The sequence below is a fragment of the Xiphias gladius genome, chromosome 10 (genome assembly GCF_016859285.1).
Source record: "Xiphias gladius isolate SHS-SW01 ecotype Sanya breed wild chromosome 10, ASM1685928v1, whole genome shotgun sequence".
NCBI lineage: Eukaryota > Metazoa > Chordata > Actinopteri > Istiophoriformes > Xiphiidae > Xiphias > Xiphias gladius.
Genome location: NC_053409.1, coordinates 24790992 through 24811757, shown reverse-complemented (window position 1 = coordinate 24811757; position 20766 = coordinate 24790992). Strand labels below are relative to the sequence as shown.

General features: G+C 40.7%; 1 protein-coding gene across 3 annotated transcripts in view; it reads right to left on the bottom strand.

Annotated features, from left to right (window-relative positions):
- The window catches only part of LOC120795184 (protein jagged-2-like), a 104065-nt gene that overhangs the window by 29718 nt on the left and 53581 nt on the right, over window positions 1-20766 (bottom strand). For all 3 annotated transcript variants that reach the window (XM_040136827.1, XM_040136828.1, XM_040136829.1), the window contains 3 exons: window positions 13702-13759; window positions 4051-4305; window positions 2736-2796 (listed from right to left, as the gene is read on the bottom strand). In XM_040136827.1, the coding sequence (XP_039992761.1) occupies window positions 2736-2796; window positions 4051-4305; window positions 13702-13759 (374 nt within the window). The remainder of the gene's footprint in view (window positions 1-2735; window positions 2797-4050; window positions 4306-13701; window positions 13760-20766) is intronic.

Here is a 20766-nt window from a genome sequence, read left to right as displayed (position 1 = left end):
TGTCAAACAAATATTTCCAAGGTTCAAGGTGAAATTTCATTTCAATGACAGTAGTCATATAACGAATGAACCATGGTTTTGCTTGATTCACCCTAGATTTAATGAATTCAAGCATTTCCACTTGCCATCTCACAAGGAAAGTTCCAGTTTTTTGTTTTATGTTATCTAAACCATTTTATTTGGAGGCAAAAACAAAAATGAGTGCACCACCTAAGCCCCATCACAAATGGCCCGACCTCAGACCCAGTTGGATTATTTTGTTCTCTCATTCTTGATGCTGTTTTACTGTGTGATATGTTCTTACAATGTTATTTTTCTGTCTCTTATTACGTTACGTTTTTATCAGGTGTATCTGTTTTAGTTGTGTTGGGACAACGGGCGCTAAGAGGTTTTTTAGCTAACGGCCATACATTTACACCGATGATGTTAATCTGCCAATTATAAATATGTAATATAAATCAACCACAAAAAAGCTTTTATTCCTGCTGTGCACATCTCCATCAGTCTTCCTCCTTGTCAGCAGTCTGTGAACATGTGTGTGTGTGTGTGTGTGTGTACAAGTGTGTGTTCCTCATTTCTGTGAAGCTCAAAATCACATGCTGAGGCCCATTTCAGGGTGTTCCTCTCTCTTCCAATCCTCCGCCAATTTCCAATGAGAAATGTCAGCTTAATTATTATTTTATTTTTTTAAATTGATCTAAACTAAATCAAACCTTCCTCAGTGTCAACCCCTCACCCCCCTCCCCTCTGCCACCTCTGCTCAGTTTTGCCCCGCAGTTTGGCTTTTTAAAGCTCTCGTGTGCTCTCACCGTGTCTAATTGTACTGTTCAGTTCCACATGTAATCAAATCTGGATTTCTCTCCGCTGCCTCCTCTCCTGTTCACATAGCTGCTACGACACCCGCCTGATGGGCCTTTTTCTGCTTGTGGTCCACTGTGCGGCCATATCACAGTTCTGTGTGCAAGTACTGCACAAGTACTCCTTCTGCGTTCTACTGTGGCACTTGCTAGAAGAATTCAAGTCAGAGGTCAACAATATCTTTGTTAACGTACAAAAAAAGAACTACAGCTCCCATGAATTTCGGCCAGTGCTGTAGCATGGCTAACACATCCCATCTTTGTTGTAACTGTTGGTTGACTAATGGCATGTCCTCAACATTTGAGCGGCCATCTCTGGATGAGCTGCGGTGACTCAACTGGCCTGGAAATGATGTCCATCAAAGGACAGAAATATCAAGTAACAACAATATTGTTGTTTTTTTTTTTTTTTACAATTTAACCATCAACATGGCATTTGCTTTGCCGTGCTCGAAGCATTTATAGGGACTGCATCTGTAGAAAGCAGGTCCAATGAAAGCTGTTCACATTGAACTCACAGTAACCAGGACACTACTTTGGGAAAGACAAACTACTGCTTTGAACCCCAAACACCAAGTTCCATTCACCCCCCCCGGTGCACTGACGTTGCAGCACAGGTTTTTAAAGGTACCTCCGAACCAGTGTACGTGAAACTTGCACAATTTGCACTGCCAGACTTGGTTGAAATTTGGGTGAAAATCTGGAGTTAAAACAGATTTGTTTTGTGCTTGTGTTTGTGTGTGATGTGATTGTTTTTTTTCTTTTTCTCTTTTTAAAAACAAAAAACATAGCTGCTTCCTCGCTCCCTAGGGGTATACGTATAGTGATGAGGTTCCTTTTTTTTTTTCTCCTCTCTTGTTTTTTTTCTTGTTGTTATTGATTATTATGTGCAACCTCAACTAATGTTGCTGATGATCAGTTATTTCTTTTTTTGACTCTTTGTGACACCAGAGAAGCTTTGTAAACCCATACAGCAGAGCAAAGCGTCACATAATTTGCCGTGTTGCACCAGACTAAACTTGGTTTTGATCTCCCCCACGCGGATCAATGTAGCACTGATGATTCTGGATGGCAGCCACCAAAGCTGTCCGAAGAATGAGTCCATGTAACTAAAAGGTGACTTTTCCCCCCCTTTGGTCTGGACCTACAGGTGTGAAAGTGCCCTTAACATGAGCTGTATTCCTCCTTTCGTGTTTTTAATGGATAATGTAAAGCACTCTGAAGTGCCTTGTGTACCGAATGAACAAAAGAAATAAACTTGCTTGCCTTATTGTGTCGAGTATCACTAATTTACGGTCCAAGTATGCACTTTCAGATTATGGTTTTTTCCGTTAAGGAGGGCTTACCCCCCAGGGGGTGGGAGGAATCCACGCTTCCCAACAGGCGAGTGCCAGCCATAACAAGGCCCAGGATAGGAAGACGTGATGTGGGCTGCAGACAGTGGCGGGGGGGTGGACGGGAGGGAGTGGGGGGCACAGTGCCTCTTTGCTGCTGGGGGGAGGACGAGGGAGGAAACATAGCGAAAAACAGGCCTCTCTGTCTCTGTGTGCGGGCAGGAGCAGGCCAGCCTTAGGACAGGAAGCAGAACAATGGTTTCTGGATCAGAGTGGAGCTGAGGGATGGAGGTGGAGGGATGGGGGGGCACTTCACAGAACTGGGATGGGGGAAGCAGAGTGGTGCGGGGTTGGGCTGCTTGGTATGTTATCAACAGCTCCCCTTCGCCCTCTCATCACTCTATTCTGTCACCACTGTTATCCTCATTAAGCTCTTACGGGCGGTTTCCATCCAAACAAGATCATATTTTACATCACTTGGCAGCTGCATTGAAAGGTGAACAGAGTGGAACAACAAACAAAAACAAAACTGCAGGCGACTTACTTGCATTCCCCCGGCACGCTGCAAGTCCCGTGCAGGATACTGCATCCTTGTTTGCAGATGGCTTTTGGGAAGGAAAAGAGAGAGGGAAAGTAACATGTTTGTATTAGATCCTGTCCAAAATCTTTGGGAGAGTCATTATTTCAGAAGCATATTTAAAACTGTGACATAAAATTGCCTCTGGATTTTTTGTCTGGCACTCTGTCTTCAATCATTAAAATTTAATTTCCTGTGTTTTCTTGTTTGGGAAACGCAGAGAATCTCTGCTGTGGCTAAAACGGCTATTGTCAGAAGTCATTGTCGGAGAGCTGAAGTTGTCTCCAGCGGTAACGAGTTTCCAAACATTCTCCGAATTCTTGCAAAGTGACACTTGACATGAACTTCAATGAACTTCCAGTAGTCTCTGAAAAGGGCAGTAAGCAAGTGGAAACTAAATCTATGTCCATGTGATCACAGGAATTTTAAGTGTGGAGTGTTTTTGGCTGATTATCCTTTGCTTTTTTTTTTTTTTTCCAAACAGCATATTTATGGATGTTTATTTTGACTCTTAGATACGAGCTACATGAGATATGATAAGTAAGAAATATAATCTAAATAGAAATAGAAATTCAGTAGAATTTAAAAATACCATTTGCAGCACAAACGATGTAGTTTATTGTGCACAGTTTATTGTTTCCTACTTGAGAATTCAGCTACATAATTAGCGGTTAATTTGCATTTTTTTTGTTATCAGAAGCAACTTTTGAGCTGTCAGTGGCAAAAGCACAGAGCCCCAAAAGTGACAAAAAGGTAGTAAAAGGTTTTCAGATGAGTCACAAAATATAACTTAATACATCAACAAATAGTACTGTTAGTTAACTAAGGATCTGAAAAATAGAGTGATCTACTAAAGGATAAGTAGAAGACTAAAATAAATTGTTTATTTATTTTATTCACTTACTGGACAGAAAGGAGAAAATAAAAAATTACATCTTTTTTTTTTCAAGTAATTTGACGTAAAGGGAAACTTGTAAAGCTTCCTGTTTCTTTTTACTCTGAATTTTAATTATTTTATTTAGCTATTGTTAATTTTTTATTTTTGTTATCAGTTATATTTTAGACTTATCTGATAACCTTTTAACTTAGCCTCCTTTTTGTGAGCTTATTGGAATCTGTATTTAAACTTTTTTATTTAGATCCGCTAGTTTTAAAAAAAGATCTGGTATTTTTCTGTAAAAATAGATTAAAAATGAAAATAATGAGGGTATTTTAAATACTCTTTCATGTTGGTCTGTGTATTACCGCATGTGTTTACAGTACGATCGACATCTTCCCTCACCTGTTTTGCAGTCGGGCCCCGTCCAGCCCTCCATGCAGCCCCGGTTTCCAAACTGATCACACACATAGTGGCCAAAGTAGTCGTCGCGGGGACGGCAAACTTTGTTGCACTTGCTGCCGTAGTAGTGCTCGTCGCAGCGAACACGGATGGTGTACTCAAGGCTGGCGATCAAGCTTTTGTACTCCACCATCTGCTTCTCCTCTCCGGGGTTGATCATCCCTTTGTGGATGCTGCGCTCGATCAGCAGCTCGTCATCTGGACAAAAGATAGGACAGAGATAAACAAATCGATACAAACGTGTTGGAAAATAAAAATAACACGGCAGTGCTGTGGAGTATCTTGTCAGATAGTCATTACATTGTTAGTCCAGAAGCAAACAGCAGCCGCAGCTATGTTCAACGATTAAACAGTGGATTATTTTTTTGATTAATCAATCCCAGATCCCAAGGAAACATCTTCAAATTACTATTTGTCCTACCAAGAGTCCTAAACCAAAAGACGTTCAATTTACACTATTTAACACAGAGAAAAGCAATAAGTAGGTCCAGCCACCCTTAGTTTCTTTTACTTCACCTGTCGACCGTGGCAGACACAACAGAATTAAATTCTTGGTAACTTTGACAAAAATGGGTCTTTCATTTCAAACAGAAGTAGACAAAAGCAGCATCTCAGTTCTTACTGACCACCATCAGTCTCGGCAGCTGAAACTACAACTGTCAATGGCAGATTTTATCAGCTGTAGCTGGCCAGCTAATGAGGCTAACGTTAGCTCTGTGAGTTGTTTGAAAAAACTGTCTCCGACTGAGTTTTTTATGTTTTCAGCTGACTTGTTTTAAAAGAGCTAACTTGCAAACATAATGTGTTTGTGTGTAAACTTCCCCAAATGCAATAAACAGCAGGACAGAGCTGCAAATGTCAGTCTAAACCAGAGGAGGAATACCATACAATAGCTGTTTCAGTTTGACCGGGGCTTGTACTAACAGACCCTGTAACCCCACAAAATAAGGTAGTTGGCTACTGATGATTCCTGAGCCTCGGAAATACTTTTGTTTTGCCACTATAGGTATCTATATCTATATCCACAGACAATCACTCTTAGGAGTGAGGGGTTTAGCAAATGTATAGTTCACTTTCTCAGAACTACAGAAAGAAAAAAACAAAAAAACACAACACTCAACAGGTCAAGTATTTAGGTCAGTCAGATAGGAAAGTCAAATCAAGAAAAATTCTGAATGGCATTCCAGGGAGCAAGGCTGATTCCGGTTATGGGATTTGACCCAACAACCTGGTGTTCAGTGTGATTAGAGAATCCACGAGGCCTCGAAGAATGCTTGTTGTTGACACAGATCAGAGGGAAGGTGTAACCTCCGGTCCCTCTGTTCCACCAAGAATGTGGAAGAAGAAAAAAAAAAAAGAGAAGAGGATAAAAGGGGGAAAGAATAGGAAAATGAAGCAAGCACAAACAGAGGGTGTAGGCGCGAGGTCTGCGAGGGCTTGATAACTGAAATTGCTATTTCAGTTTTCCTGCCTGGCGAAATGCTTCTCAGTCCCCCACTCCCCCTCTCAGGATATCCAGCCCTGACTGCATCGGAGCCAGGCCGGAAATAATAAGGGACGGGGAACAGACGAGGAAGGGCGACATAGGAAAGGCCCTTTAGCTCCTTCTCAAGGAACAGAAGCACTGTGACCCAGCGGGCTTTGCTGCTGCTGCTGCTGCGTCCAGAGCCCAAGGATGACCTGGACGAGACGGAGCTGGAAGGAAGGACCCATCTTCACTGTTCATGGTGGTGTTGTCTTCAGTGGGTTGAGGAAAGCACCAACACAGCTAGAGTTAATGGTTTGAATCCACCGAAAATAACACAGGACTGCAGTGGCCAGAATAAGCTACCAGGTTGGACCATTAACATGGTATTTACCTCACATATGATTGATGTCCTGTGAAACCATGTCAGCTTGCCATGAGTTAGGATAAAGGGCCCAGTGTTTAACTTGGTGACTCTGCAGTGTTTCAGGTAAACCCAGAGGGTTTTTATATGGTTTACTTAGCTTAAGTAGTAGGAGCATTGTCACTACCCATAAACGAATTGGAGCTGCATCGTTTGAGACATTTGAGAAAGTTAACTTGTGAAAGGAATTTGGGAGACAGAGGATGTGGTTGACAAACTGTGTAAAAATCGTACCCCCTTTATCTTATTTAGTTGGTAAAGATATTTTTTTGGTAATTATATCAGTTTGTAATTTCAAAAAACTCCATGCATGGCACGAAGTCTTAGTGAGAGGTGTGCAGGATCAAAAATGCTCTATTTCAAAAGGAAAACAAAGAATCTTCTACATCGTCCATCACTTTATATAAAGTGAGTTCAGGTGATGGAGGGCAATTGGGGATTCTTTGGTTTCCTTTTTTAAATTTGCCTTCCCATGTCCAGTCTCTTTCAAGATATAGGGGCTGAAGACCGGAGTTGGCCTTAGAGGAGCTTTGTGGAATCGACTGTGAGGCTTTCAACTTGAAACATTTTCAACTGAATGAATTTGCATCTGTTCGTCTCTCCCATTGACACTGTATGCAATCACGCCGTCTCTAAAATTCGCCTTGTGTTCTTTCAGAACACACCTTTAAACTTTCAGCTATCAAGAAAGGCTTTGTAACGTTTGCTGAACAGCGCCAACTATGGTACAAGTGACAATGACAGGATAATGGTAAATGCTAAAATGTGGCCTAATTGTTATGAAAGTAAAACGAGTCATTGCTTCAGTAAACTAACTTGGTAAGGTCAGCTAGACAGCTATATCTACACATCTAAATTTTGCTAATGTTAGCTTACATTACCCACCATCAGCTACTCTCCATGGCAAACCAAGTCACAATGCAGCAGCAAAACCCCTGAGTGTATTGAATTGAGCAAAGGTCCATTTTAATGTTTATGAATTCAACTTTTCTTTTGCGAGGAGGAGAATGTGCAATACCTTATTTTAAAAGTTAACAGTCTCACTTAAGAGAAACATACAGCTGAAGTGTTTGAAAATGAACGGTAACGATGAATTCTGAATTTTTCCCATCATAACTAAACTGCTGGACTGGAGCCCGGTCGTTTGCACTTATTACATGGATTAGATTTGCTGGGTTTTCCTCCAGGTGTGAAGGGTTAGGATTCATTTTAAAACATTTATAATTTCTATATTCACTGTTTATTAGAAAAAACGTTTTATTGTCCATAATATCTAAAGAGTTTAATGTTTTTTTTTTTTTGTCTTCAGTGAATCAACTGGGAATTATAACACACCTTATTTTTTGCATCTTAAAAGCATTGTCATAACTGCTGAAGTTTGACACTGTAGAAAAAGAGTGAAAACCTGCTAAGAATCCATTCTCATGCTGTCCTGATTTACTGAGTCTCGCTGCGAGTTAACACACTGCCACAGATTTCAGTCCCACACCCACCACCTGAAACACCCAGGCACTAACTCTCTGCTGTTCATCACCAGCTATTAGATATAAAAATATAGACCAATCGTGAGCTCTCCCTGCGCTGGAGGAGACACGCTAAGAGAGGCGGTTGTTACTAGGGAGAGCAGAAGAGAGGGGGCCATATAAAACCAGCTTATATAAACAACAAGTGCCTTCAGATCTGCGCAGCCGATCATGTCAAGAGCATCATGATAGTCTGTGCTTTCAAAAAGAAGCCTTCACTTTAAAAAAAAAAAAAAAAAAAGACTGATGGGTTTTGTCCAATCAGACAGTTTTCCAGTTTTCAGCCAACATGCAACAAGCTGCATGCAACTGGAGTGATTTGTCAGGGGACTGTGGCAATTTGACCTCTGACCTCTTTGCAGCTTGTCGCTTGTAACAGTTGTGATCTTTGAACTGAAGTCACGGCTGCGTTCACATTGGCAGTTAAAATGTATCTGTTCCTTTTTTTTTTTTTTTTCCTTCACCTGGCATCTGATGTTTTCTAGAAAAATGTACAGACACGTTTTAATTCAAGTTCCCATGCAGACGTTCCCACATGGATATAACATAAAAAAAAATCTACAAACACCTTGCTCAAATCAAAATGTGTGAGCATAACTATAATTAGGGCTGCAACTGGGGATGGTTATACCTGGAATTTTTCGATGCCAGTGTCAATGCAACACCTGAGTGTAAGTACTAATACCAACACACTATTTTTGTGATACCCAATTTTTAAACATATGATTATGTGTTTCTAGAAATCAGTTTTTTTCATTTAACAAAAGAGGTCAAAGTTCTAAAATATTAAACGCTGTCTAAACACAAGGAATTCAAGAACTCTGCCAAACTTCAGATAGATAAAATAGTCTAAAAAGGCAAAATTTCGATATAAAAAAGGAACCAGTCCTGAGGAGGTGAAAGTATCCAGCGTTTCGAAAATCCCCCCAAAAAAACCCCCACTTTATTTCATATCTGTTCAATCATTTTATGACATCCTCAGACTTATCTTGGGTTTACGTAATGGATGATGGACAGCTGTGAAAGCACACCTGGAATGAGAAACAGTGCCAGAGCATCAGTGTCTGCATACCCGTGATTTCAGTGATGATAAGCTGGTTGTCAAGGTGTTCCTTTGTTTTGGGAAGCATCTTCCTCCACACACTTAGGATAGCGTCATGAAAATTACATGGCACAAGAAACTGCACTTAAACAACTTTCAGATGCTGTCCTGTGTTTGCCAAAACTTGTTTTATTACTGACACCAGCCTTGATCACAATCTGAGCAGACTACTACTTTGCTTTTACGATACTGTATTGATTTGTATTGTTGGTCTGTGGTAACAGGACATAAATCAGTGTGTGACAGGGGTCGGCAGTTTTTGCGCAGTGTTCTTGCCAATACGATACTAGAGTTTCAGTGCTGATACCAAAACAATACTTTTTTTCTGATACCTTAGCTTTAACAAAATATACCAAACTGTCAAAGCATCAATGATGAAGGATAAGGTTGGCGATAATTTATAGTTTCGTTATTGTCAACAAATCCCACAAAAGACTCCAAAAACAACCAATATGTTAGACTTCAACACCCTCTCTGTGGCTCTCATCTCCAAACCCATTGGTTCCTACTGAAGATGTAAACAGTGTTTTCGCTATTTATATTTTGAAGCAGCGCGTTTAAAAACAGCTCACAAATATATAGTTTCACTTTTGAAAGCGGCTCAGTGATTTCCTAAAACAGCTGGACACTAGTTTTTAGCAAATGTTACTCAAACAGGAGGAAATAGTGCGTTTGTTGGGGACCCAGTGCAACAGTGTCGCTCTCTGATGTGGTTTTCATAGTTTTTGGACAACAGTAGATCTCCACGGGACAGTAGAATAAGATATATCAAGCTTTGATACACAGACAATACTTGTTAGCAGAATACATTCATTGTTGGTAATGGTCTTTTCATGGGATTTGTTGACTATAATAAAATATCGACAGCCTCATCCTTTAACTCCTGGTTTCTGGTGGGTAATTCTCCAGTACAGATATCGGTATTTCTCTACCCTCCAGCGAAGCTCCGCACCAGCCAAAAATCCCCCGGCACACAGCTCTGTGCTCTGTTCTCTTGCCATTTCTGTTTTGTTTTCAAACAGGCGGGGGTTTCCTGTGGCATAAACAGCCTTCACAAAACCTTCTTTTTCCTGAGGCCTCTCCAACCTGCTGCCCAGACCTGTTCATACGAGGCTCGAGCAGCACGTACTGTAATGCAGGGCAAGAAACTCACCTCATGTCCTCAAAAAAAAAAAAAAAAACGTCAGCTGATATGAGGAAAAAATTCATACCCTGGGACACCTTGTATTTGAATATTATTTTGTTGTTTGGTGAGAAACTGTTGCTTGGGTCAGTCATTATATAGTTCGACATTTTAGAAAAGATGCTTATGCCCTTTTTCTTGCAGAGAGATAGAAAAGAAGCCCAATACCACTCTTGGTCTGTGCATTAAGTATGTATCTAAGTCTTGCCACCTAATTTTTGTCATAGAATCGATTAATTGACTCAATGTTTCAGCATTGGGTAGCACTATCGGATACCCAGTGACAGTCCCCCGCCCCGTGGGTGTTGTATAAAATACTTGGGGAAATAATACAAAATATCAGAGCCATTTAAGGAAAGTGTGATACTGGCTGTTTTTTTTTCATAATGCAGATTTATCCAGCTGTCCAACTTGACTTTACTAACTTTAATTTACTGTGCAGCTGTATTTTGTAGGAAAATACAGTACAGTGTAATCAGGATTTGTGTTGGCAGACAGAGGACTCAGATTGGGCTCTCAGGCAAAACAAAACTAGATTGGGACAACCCTAGATTCTCATTCCTGTGCAAAACCTGGTCCAACACAGATGAAAACTCTCTCTCTCTCTCTTTAACAATGCTACAGCATCACTAAAGCTCGCTTCACCTGCATGCAACACCCGCACCTGGATACAACAGGTTCATGCCTGCTCTCTGACGTTTATTGAAAATAATTCCTGAAAATGCATGAAATCCAAAACTGAGGCATAAAGAGCCAAGTGAATGTTTTTGGCCAAAAACCTCCTGAAATAAACTGACCACCTCTGATAAACACTCATGGAGGATTTTTGCAGATTATATAATTACATTTATATTTTGAGCTTGTCCAGTGCGACTTTTAATTAAGAAAGGAGGTAAGGTTTCATTTTGACAGGACACTTGGCTGCTGTGAGACTCACTGACAGATTAGGGGATAGAACTTGTGAACATGCAAAGAGAAATTACTCGGTCCAAGTCTACAAGATGGGACACGGCGGCCGCGACGTCAGCACCTTCTGCCTGCCTTTCACAACTTCAAAACCCACCTCCCAAGACTGTTTGGCGTTCTCTCCGTTGTGGTTTCGGTACGGTTCTCCAAGATTACGTCTGCTTAACAAATCTGCTGTGGCTGTGAAGGTGTCAGTGTGATTGAAACCAATTAGTTCGTACGATGTCGGAAAGCACAAGTGTTTGTAGTTGTTCAGAATAGCTAACCTTGAAGGTGGTTTGAAAAGCCTGCCGTTACAGAGATGTGCAAGACTTGATGAAAAGTATGAAACGGGGATAATGTGTTTTGTGTTCAAACCTTTGTTCCGTGTTCTACCTGGCTTTGAGACAAATTCCCCTTTGTGACAATAAAGTCTAAGTTGCTGAAGTTGAATGGTGCACACTTTTGGACATTCTGTGAGGGCAGCCACAGTGTTGCACATGTTTGTACACATGAAAAGTGGCGTAAGTAGTTGAGTGAAAAACAATCGTGGAACAGAAGTTCAAACACCACCTTCTTTCTCACCTCCACTCACCTGAACAATGGCTACTTGAAGTGGGAGTGAACGTCCGATTTTCTGTTTCTGAAACTTACAGAAGCAGCTGCTGCCTTCACAGGTGTGTGAAGGGAGGGGGCTTTCGAAGCTGTTTGGCCATCTGACAGGCAGTTCAGTTGAAGCATAACGATGCCTTTTAGGGTTGTGCTCTGATAACTATTTCTAGTGATGCACCAATCCAACTTTTTCACATCCAATACTGATTGTGATATGTCCCCTGAGTCCAACAACCAGTTGGAACCATTTTAATGTAAGGCAATATAAGGCCACGATTGCCCCGAGTATCATAACAAGCCTTTGACATTGCATGTTTGAGACATATTTTGACTAAAAGCCTTCATTGGTGTGTTTCAGCAAAATACAAACACAGACACTTTAAAAGCACAAGACTAAACCGAAATATATTTGATAAGAGACTTGAAAGGACTCACATCTGATGGTTGGATTCTAGCTATCAAACCCCAACTCTAGCAGCTGGGTGAGGCTTTTTACCGTTCATACAGAATATAATAACATATCACACAAGTTCAAAACTTTAGCTCCAACATTAACATATTGCTACACAGTTGTACACTGCAGGAAGACCAGGTACATAGCATCATAGCAACATAGCAGCTACAGTATCAAATGTGTCTGAACCCATTACAAATCTGCGTCAGAGCCATATTGATCCTGAACAAATATTTTTGTGTAAGGGGAAGAAACAGCCACAGAGGCGTTACTATTAGAGGCATGCATTTGTTTGTTAGCAGTAAAAATCAACAAAGGAGGTGCCATCGGCAGGTAGGAAGATAGATAGCTGAAGTCACTAAATGATCCAGGCCCTAAATCAACTACTCCGGAAAAAGTGAGCAAACACCTGGCGAATCCTATCCAGCGCTGTCTTATCACACAGATTACATCCTTCAATTAACCCTTCTTCCTCCCAGCGGTGTTGGGGAACAAAGCCAAACAGAACTCAGATCAAGAGCATGTATAAACAGGATATGGCTGTATACCAAAGAAATCAGTGCGCAGGCAGAAGGTAGGTTAGGCCCCATAATGAGATCACAGACTCCAGTTCACACGGTCACAGCACTAGTCACTTGGCGAAAAAATGTTCTCATGAGGAGGGATTGTCATTTTTTGATGTTTTAGAGGTTTTCATGGTAAACACATTTGGGTTACTACCTGTGCTGCAACATGCACTTCATCTATCCCATACGCTGACTCAGTGACTACTGATGAACTGCACTTTTGCATGATGAACACACAGCTGACATAATTTGCTGGATCACCAACAATCTTGTCATCTGGGAAAGGTGGCGTCAACAGATGTGTCCTTTCTTGATTATGTGATTTAATTTCATTTATGATTCACCACAGTTGATTCAAAACATTCCAAGCTTCCCAGTTCCTGGGAACAACATCTCAAAACAATACTTCATTGGTTGATGGTAGGCTTTTATGGATTTCATTTTATTGATTAAGCTCACCCAAGGCTTAAGGATGATGATAGTTGTTTTGTACATCAATCTGTCACTCCAAGTTTGAACTTTCTGCTCGTCCGTCGCTTTTTTCTAGGGCAAAGTATCTCGCACACTAATAGCCTTATTTCCCAAACATTTGATGACGACATTCGTGAACCTCAGAGAATAAGTCTTTTCTATTTTGGATGGTCAATGACCCTTTCAACTTCACATTTAACATAATTCACAATCTAGACGACTGATTGGCATGAAAGCTTCTGACAATGTCTCTGTTTCCTTAAGGATAAACCCTTTTGATTTTAATGACATTTCCTTTAGTACCACCATCATAAATCTCTAAAAATAGGTCAGTTTGCAGCACTGTATGCTGTTAAATCTATCCGCCATACGGCACAGCCTCTACTAGGGCTTTGGACTATTACTCATCTTGATATACAAACCAAACAACTTAGCACTGGCTAGCTATTCCGTTAACAATGTGACATTATTATGTCCAATACTAAATCCGATTGTTGCTGCAAAAATATACTCATTAACAACGCGGCGGGATTTTAATCATCAGACGAACTTGACCCCTGAGATTAAAAAACAACCGATTTGGATTTAGTGAAGTGCACAAGTCAAAGCCACAGTAACAAGCCAGACAAGCCAAAATGTGGAACAAATACACATTTTGATGACATTTTGTGACCTGAGCATAATCACAACAAGGAAAGCTATAAATATAGAGGTAGCATTTCAGTGGCAGTAGAGGGGACAAATTGTGTGATGCATGTGTTAGAGAGAAGAAGGAAAGAAGAATATGGTCCAAACCGTTTATTTTTCTATAATACCCTGTTTAAAGCAGTACAGAGGGGTGAGCCTTACCATTGCTGTGGGTGACGTTGTCCCTGTCCCACACCTCCACTATCACAGTGTATGCTCGCTGTAAAAAAAGGAGAGAGAGAGGAAGGGGGCAGAGGTTATCAAAGGGCACACTAATACATAAACACAGCACACACACACACACGCACACACTCCTGCTGAAACTCGGGTATGCCCACTTCAAGACGCAGACGTGCACATGAGGTGGAGTTTACACAGAAACTCAGATATGAGCCGCCGTCACTCATAAACAGACAAGTACTCTGACACACACACACACACACACACACACACACACACACACACACACACACACACACACACAGACATTTGGCATTTATGGTGACTAACGGTGGGAAAATAAGTCTTGTTCCCACACTGCTGTCACTGATTAGCTTCCATCTACCCGAGGCTAGTTAACAAGTGCAGCCACTGTTCTGACAAAGAAAAAAACATTTACCTGGAAACCACCAAGACACATTATTCATATTTCACCAGACAGATCTACTTTATTATAGTACAAAGCCAAAAATGTAATCTTATTTTTCTTTGTCATTTCTGGCTCAGGTAGGGTTTATTATCGCAATCACCTTTTCTGTGACCTGTATTGATTCAAGAGGGTGCGCGTCATATCCTTTTGTCTCCTCGGCACCACAGGGAGGTCAGCACCCCTGGAACTGGCACGGGTTTGACAGCTTGCTCGAGGGCACAGTGTGTGTAATGTATTGATTTACAAGTGGGAAATTCATTTTCCTGCCTTCTCCACAGGGATATAGTAGGGACTCGTGTGCCTTTCTTTAAGTCAAGGGGCAAAGGAGACACTTGGGATGATGGATTCAATACTGTTCAGGGTTTTCTTGCAAAGTGCTGTAGCCTGAAATAAAGATTCAGCAAAATCTAACGTTAACCCCTGAGAACAATTTTACACTTGCTTTTAACTGTGAGGCCAGGAATGGTTTCCCCCCGTCCTCTAGAATATACTTCTTAGTCCTCAAGTTTTGATGTGAACAGAGCTGCTCAGCTGCTGCGTGTTGCAGAGCCGCATGTGCGTCGTTAAAATCGTGGCGCTAGGGAATATCAGGCAACAAAAGGCCATATATCGACTAAAGTGACGCTGTATGCTGGATGTGATCTGTTACATTTGTAGTACGACATTACAGAAATCAGAGCGGCATGCTGCAATGTCCGGAAAAGAGCTGAAAAACTTTTCTGAGTATTTACAAGCGCGGACAAGCAGAGGCAAACGGCCCAGTCGGTCACAATGTGGTGGAGATGTGTGAGGAAAACCTCACACAGAAAGCTGGGTATCCTTTGAAATTTTTCAAGATCGGTCCCAATACAATACACAACACTTTTACCAATACCTTACTACTTACTGACTTCTATGGATTGTTTTTATTGTTTCATTTCAAGTATTTATTTGTTCTGTATTCTTTGTACCTTTGGCCACATTAATTATCTCTTTGGATTATAAAGTTATATTTGAACCACTATACCACTATGTTTAACCCCTTTTCCCCCCTCATTTAACAAAATATGCCAAATTACTCTATGCAACAATGGTAAATAAAGGACTTTGACTATATAAACTATTGTCTATAGTTGGAAAACTTTCCTGAAGTTTGTAACCTATTTGACCAGTGAAGAACAATAAAAGTATGAGGACTATGAACGTGACTACGCCGAATTCCAAAGACAGTTTTAAGTATTCAATAACCAAAAACCAGGCTAAAAGTTTGATTGTCACTGGCTAGACTTCGACATTAGGTCTCGATCGGAAGGTAGCATCAAGTTGACTGGATGGACTCTTCATGGCACTAGGTCTGTTTCAATTAAAGTTCACACATTCATTGTTACTGCTGTCATTATATTTAATTCTCAGAGTGATACTGTGGATTACAGACTGTGGTGTCAAATAACACAAACATTACATTAATTATTATACAGTATTTAGTGATGTGATGCAGCATTACGTGAATATCGTGTGTGTAAAAGCGCAGCATGCCTGCACACTATGCCCTTCTTTCCCCAGCAGACGGGCTCCGCCATCCCACAGCAACAAACTCAAACTTTGGATTGTTTCAGGTGCAGGGCTGTTTTTTTTTCCTTTTTTTTTTTTTTTTTTTCCACGGGCATCAGCAAACAAACCAAGATGGAGCTTGCTGTCTGTCAACTGCATGGGGTCTGACAAGCAGCTGTGAGTTCCCATGACCCAAGTCTGACTCAGAGTGACTCAGGGCTGCAGGGAAGATTACAGGGGAGGTTACATAGTGGTGCTGGGAAGGATAAGAGACAGAAGGAAGACTGAAACAAAAATGCAGGGAGTTAAAGGTACTTTAAAGCTAATTTTGTTTTACTCCATTTTTTTGGGTGGGGGGGGGGGGGGGGGTAGTTCAGGGTGCAGGAAAGAGATGAGACCATGTTGTTACAAGTACTTGGCAGTTGTTTAATGTGCATTCACAACTAGCTCGTCTGGAGCTGTTTCAAATTAGGCAGCATGTACTTCTTTAGATTTGGCTTGGCTCAGGTGAGAACAATGCAGTTCAAAACACGATATAACTGCCTTTATACAGATGCCTGAAAAAGCAGGAAAACAAATGTAATTGATATGATCTACAAGTAAAGGCAAATTGTTTTATGGTCGGTTGATTGGATAAATCAAGGAAATTTCCATCACAACCTCTAAGATAAGGTGTCCAAAGGCCTTGGTTTGTCCGGTCAAAAGGTCCAAAACCCGAAGGTGTTCAATTTACAACGATATGAAACAGAGGAAAGCATAAAAATCTCTCATTTGCGAAGCTGAACTAACTAATCTACTATTCGTTTCAGCTTTAATGAGTGTTAGGAGCTGCTCATATACAGCCGTGTTCTCAGTTTCTTTGCTCTTGTTGTACTCAACTGTTCAGAAGCCGTGGTTCACTTCTAAGTGGGCAATGAGAACTTGAACAAACCAGAAGCAAAAATGTGCCCGAGTAAAATTTCCTCTGTGATTTGGTTGAATTAGCTGTCAATAGGAATTGCTCTGCTCTGAGGCGGATTTCAGGTCTCCAATAACATTTAAATAAAGAGTTCAGACTGCTGATAATTCAGTATTGTTGTACATTGCTATCAGTAGCATTATTTCATGATAATAAGTTCATATCGGGTTTGTTTCAAAACTTTCATTGTCCAAATTAACGAGGCCAAGCAAAATGATTAAAGATCAAATAACCTGCTGAAGTTGTTTTACACTTATGGAGAGTTTTGTCCGATGTATTGCAGTGAAATGGTTTACTGCACCATAAATCAATTGGTTAGTGTAGTAGGCATGTGATTTTACATGCATTTGTCATATTGTGATGTACTGTATACTGATATGCTCACTAATAATGTGAAACTGATTAAAAACATACTGCCCAACCTTAAGACCAACTTGGCTCAGAGTTAAACTTTTTCAACTAGAAAGTAGGAAATATGCTGATAAAAAAAAAAAAAAAAAAAAAAAAAAAAATCAGTGGTGGTGCCATTAATCATTTCAGTGATTGCACCAGCACTGTTAGTTGCTGGCACCATTAGCTTTTTCCGAAGTAAGCTGCACACAAACATCTTACTCTTAAGATCTCATCTGAGGATGAAGAAAGATGCTGCTCACATTCCTGCTCTGTTGGTCTGGATCGGAGTGTCAGATACTTGTAAAGACGGCAAATCTACAAACTCAACAGTCTCATGTCCTACATCTCTCTCCTCTTCTTAACCCAAGTAATGCGTATGGCTTGCCAATTTTTATTTTGAAAAATGGTATTGGACCATTCTCAGGCACAGATAGTGATTTAACGTCGAAATAAAATGTGGGAAAACTTATTAGTCAGTTTTTTCAGACAGGTTTTGTGAACCTGAGGGTGTCTACGTAATGCAATTTAACTTCCAGAGAAACAGATGCTTTCAGAGCGGCATTTTCACAATCCCAGTTTTTACCATCCACTCCCTCGGAGAGTGTAAGGACGTGTTACACCATCACCAAGCAAGAGCCAAACAGAGCTGAGCAGTTACATCACCAAAATAAGATGAGACAGGGTCACAGTGGTGGCTGTGGTCTGCACTGACAGATATCAACCTTTCCTTGTTCCACTCCACAGCCTCTAGTATTTGATTTAACAGGCCAATTGTCTTTCCACACTGTTCTACTGTTGTTCCACTTTAGGACTGATGTGACAGAGTAATAATCTGTTAAATTAAATAACTACTTTTCCACCCAGTTAAGATCAGCTGGTTATGACACAGTCTGAGAAACAACACTGCAGAGGACACTTGTTTCTCTAATGGATAATTCACTGTAATGTCTCCTTTCCCAAGGTCGTTCAGTTTCACCAAATTTTGTACAGTTTCCAACGCTTCACAACGAGCTCTAACAGTCTATCTGTAGAATTACTCAAAAAGTAATACTATGATTGGCTGGCTATATCATCAGGCCCACCCACTGCCTTATGTTGTAGCAGTTAGTAACATCACACTGGGTGGAAGTTCAAAATGAGCATTTTCGAATAGCAAAATTTCACATCAAGTGAAATGAAGAAGCTGGTTAAACACTGAGGAGTAAAAGGCTAATGCTTTGACAGGAGTCACCGTAAATATCCTCCCCAACAGCAAAATCAATGGCAAGTCATGACAACTCAATGATAATGTGTAGTAACTGTCACAGCTTCACCTTTTATTAGCTGGAGCCTCTTATAGAAATGTATATAATGAAAACTAAAAACATACTGCAGTGGGGGTGTAATTATACAATACAAAAAATGTGACTGTCAGCATTGTTGAGCTGAAAATTGGCTCACAAATGACCCCAAACATCAGTTAATCACCATCAAGGTAGTGCTCATCTTGCCTAAGGCAGCCAAGAGTTTTTTTTCTCAGCTGTGATTGGAGCAGGGAGGGGTTTAAGACTGTGAGGCTGAGGGAGTGGCTATCAGTAAATTTCCTCTTCACCTTGGAGGAAAAAAAACAACAAAAAAACCAAAAACAAATATCTGTCATCCGCTTGTTTATCATACACTGGCAAACTTTCAAACTACACTCTTGTTTGATGGATTCGCTAATGATCCAAAAACTTGCTGAAAGCCTGAGCACAAACGACGCCACCACCAGCCTCCTGATCAGACCGAGGCTCGTCTCCATCAGTGAGAGATGACGCAGCAATGATTTATGAGCCCAGTGGGGAGCCAGAACTCTGTAATGAGTGAAAAGAAATGGGCATTATCATAATCAATCGTCCCCTTTGTAATCAATTTTAAATGTCACCGCCACTGGCTCTCACAGGGATGGACCGCAGAGGAGCCTGACATGAGTGTGTGCTGTGTGTGCGCGCGTCTATATATCTATATATATATATATATTTATATCTGTCTCTGTATATCTTCATCTATAGCTCTGTATCTATATCTCCATCTATATATGTACACACACATTTTTGAATGTCTGTGATTGAACGGTGTTAGTGTGCAATGTGTGTGTCCTTGAAGGACAAGTGTCACATCCCGGCTCTCTGCAGTGAGACGACCTTATGAGTCGACTCTGTGTGTGTGTGTGACTGTGTGTAACGGGGGTGGGGACGTGTTGGGAGACACTTGACACCTCCTAACCAATTTACAGGAGTCAGAGGGATTTGAGTTTTCATTAGGCGAGGAGAAACCAGCCCACTCCTCGCCGCCTTCACCTGTTCAATGAATAAATTACTGCCTCACCACGGCAGGAACAGCCGCCAGCAACACACAACTCTGCTGAGAATATACTGCAGAGTCAGGGGCTGCTCCACACACTATCAATTTTGTTTAATAAGAGTTATTCTGTAGCACTGCTGCTGCGACAACGTTATTTAGAGTTCTCTCCAGGATGATCTATAGTCACTTCCGCTTCTGCTCCCAAAGGTCAAGATTTTAGGCTTTGGGGTCTAGTTTTTGGTCGTAAATGGAAGAAATCGACTGATTATGCCACTTTTCACCTAGGTGTTTAGTGCCATTATTTCCCGCCACGGTGGGTGTGGTGTCCATGATGTTATTGGGTTATGAATAATCCAAATCACCATCTGTGCCTTCACACCTATGCAGATGCAAAAAAAAGAAAAGAAAAAAAAAGAAAAGAAAAAAAAATGTAATTCGGGAAAAAGTGAATATAGCAAACTGAAAAAAATGTTGCCAACACAAACCTCACATTCTCAAAGTCTAATCTTCTCTTTAATTACGTCTCGTTTTGTCTGACCGACAGTCTTAGAAAACCAGAAAAGCCTAATTTGAAAAGCTGAAACCAGTGGATTTTGGTCATTTTGTTACTGTGCCGTGCTTTAAAACCTTACTTGAGCGATTCATCAATCATCAGACTTTTTGCTAATTAATTTACTGTTGTTTCCGTCTAATAGCGAGATTTAATAATCCTTTAATTCATCAGTACAGTAAGTAAAAACCTGCAGGATTATTATACATGAGCACATACATACATCCGTCATTTCTAAAAGTCTAAATCTCTGATGAATAAAACTCAGCTATTATAAAGGAAAATGAAACTTTCCAGTCACAGGTGGATTGGCAGCTCATTCCTCTTTGAACATTTTCATTTTGTTTAAAACAAACGAGAACTGGGCAGCTACCATGAGCAACAACGGACACGATGCCTCAGCAACAGTAAGAAGTCGTTCCATTGGTTAACTCGCTGCTTGACTGGAAGCATCTGCAGTATAAAAAGCAACGCAATAAATGCGTAAAATATAAAAATATCTGGCACATTAAGACTTTAAACTTAGGACTTTTACGTGCGAAGATGGACTGAAATCAAGAGGAATGGTCCTTTAATTGAAAATTCACAGCAGCAGAGAATAATTAATGGTAAAAAAATAAATAAATAAATGAAAAAGCCTGAGATCCAATTAACAACTTTTCTGGAGTTGTGATCAGAGAAATAAAAAAAAAAAGCAACACCTGTCACGTCACACCTGTTAGTCTATTGACATGAATAAAACATGTAGCTCCCGGCAGAGAGGAGCTGGGATGGTTAATTTAGCACGTTATTAACAGAACAAGCCCGCCACCGCTCCACCGCTCC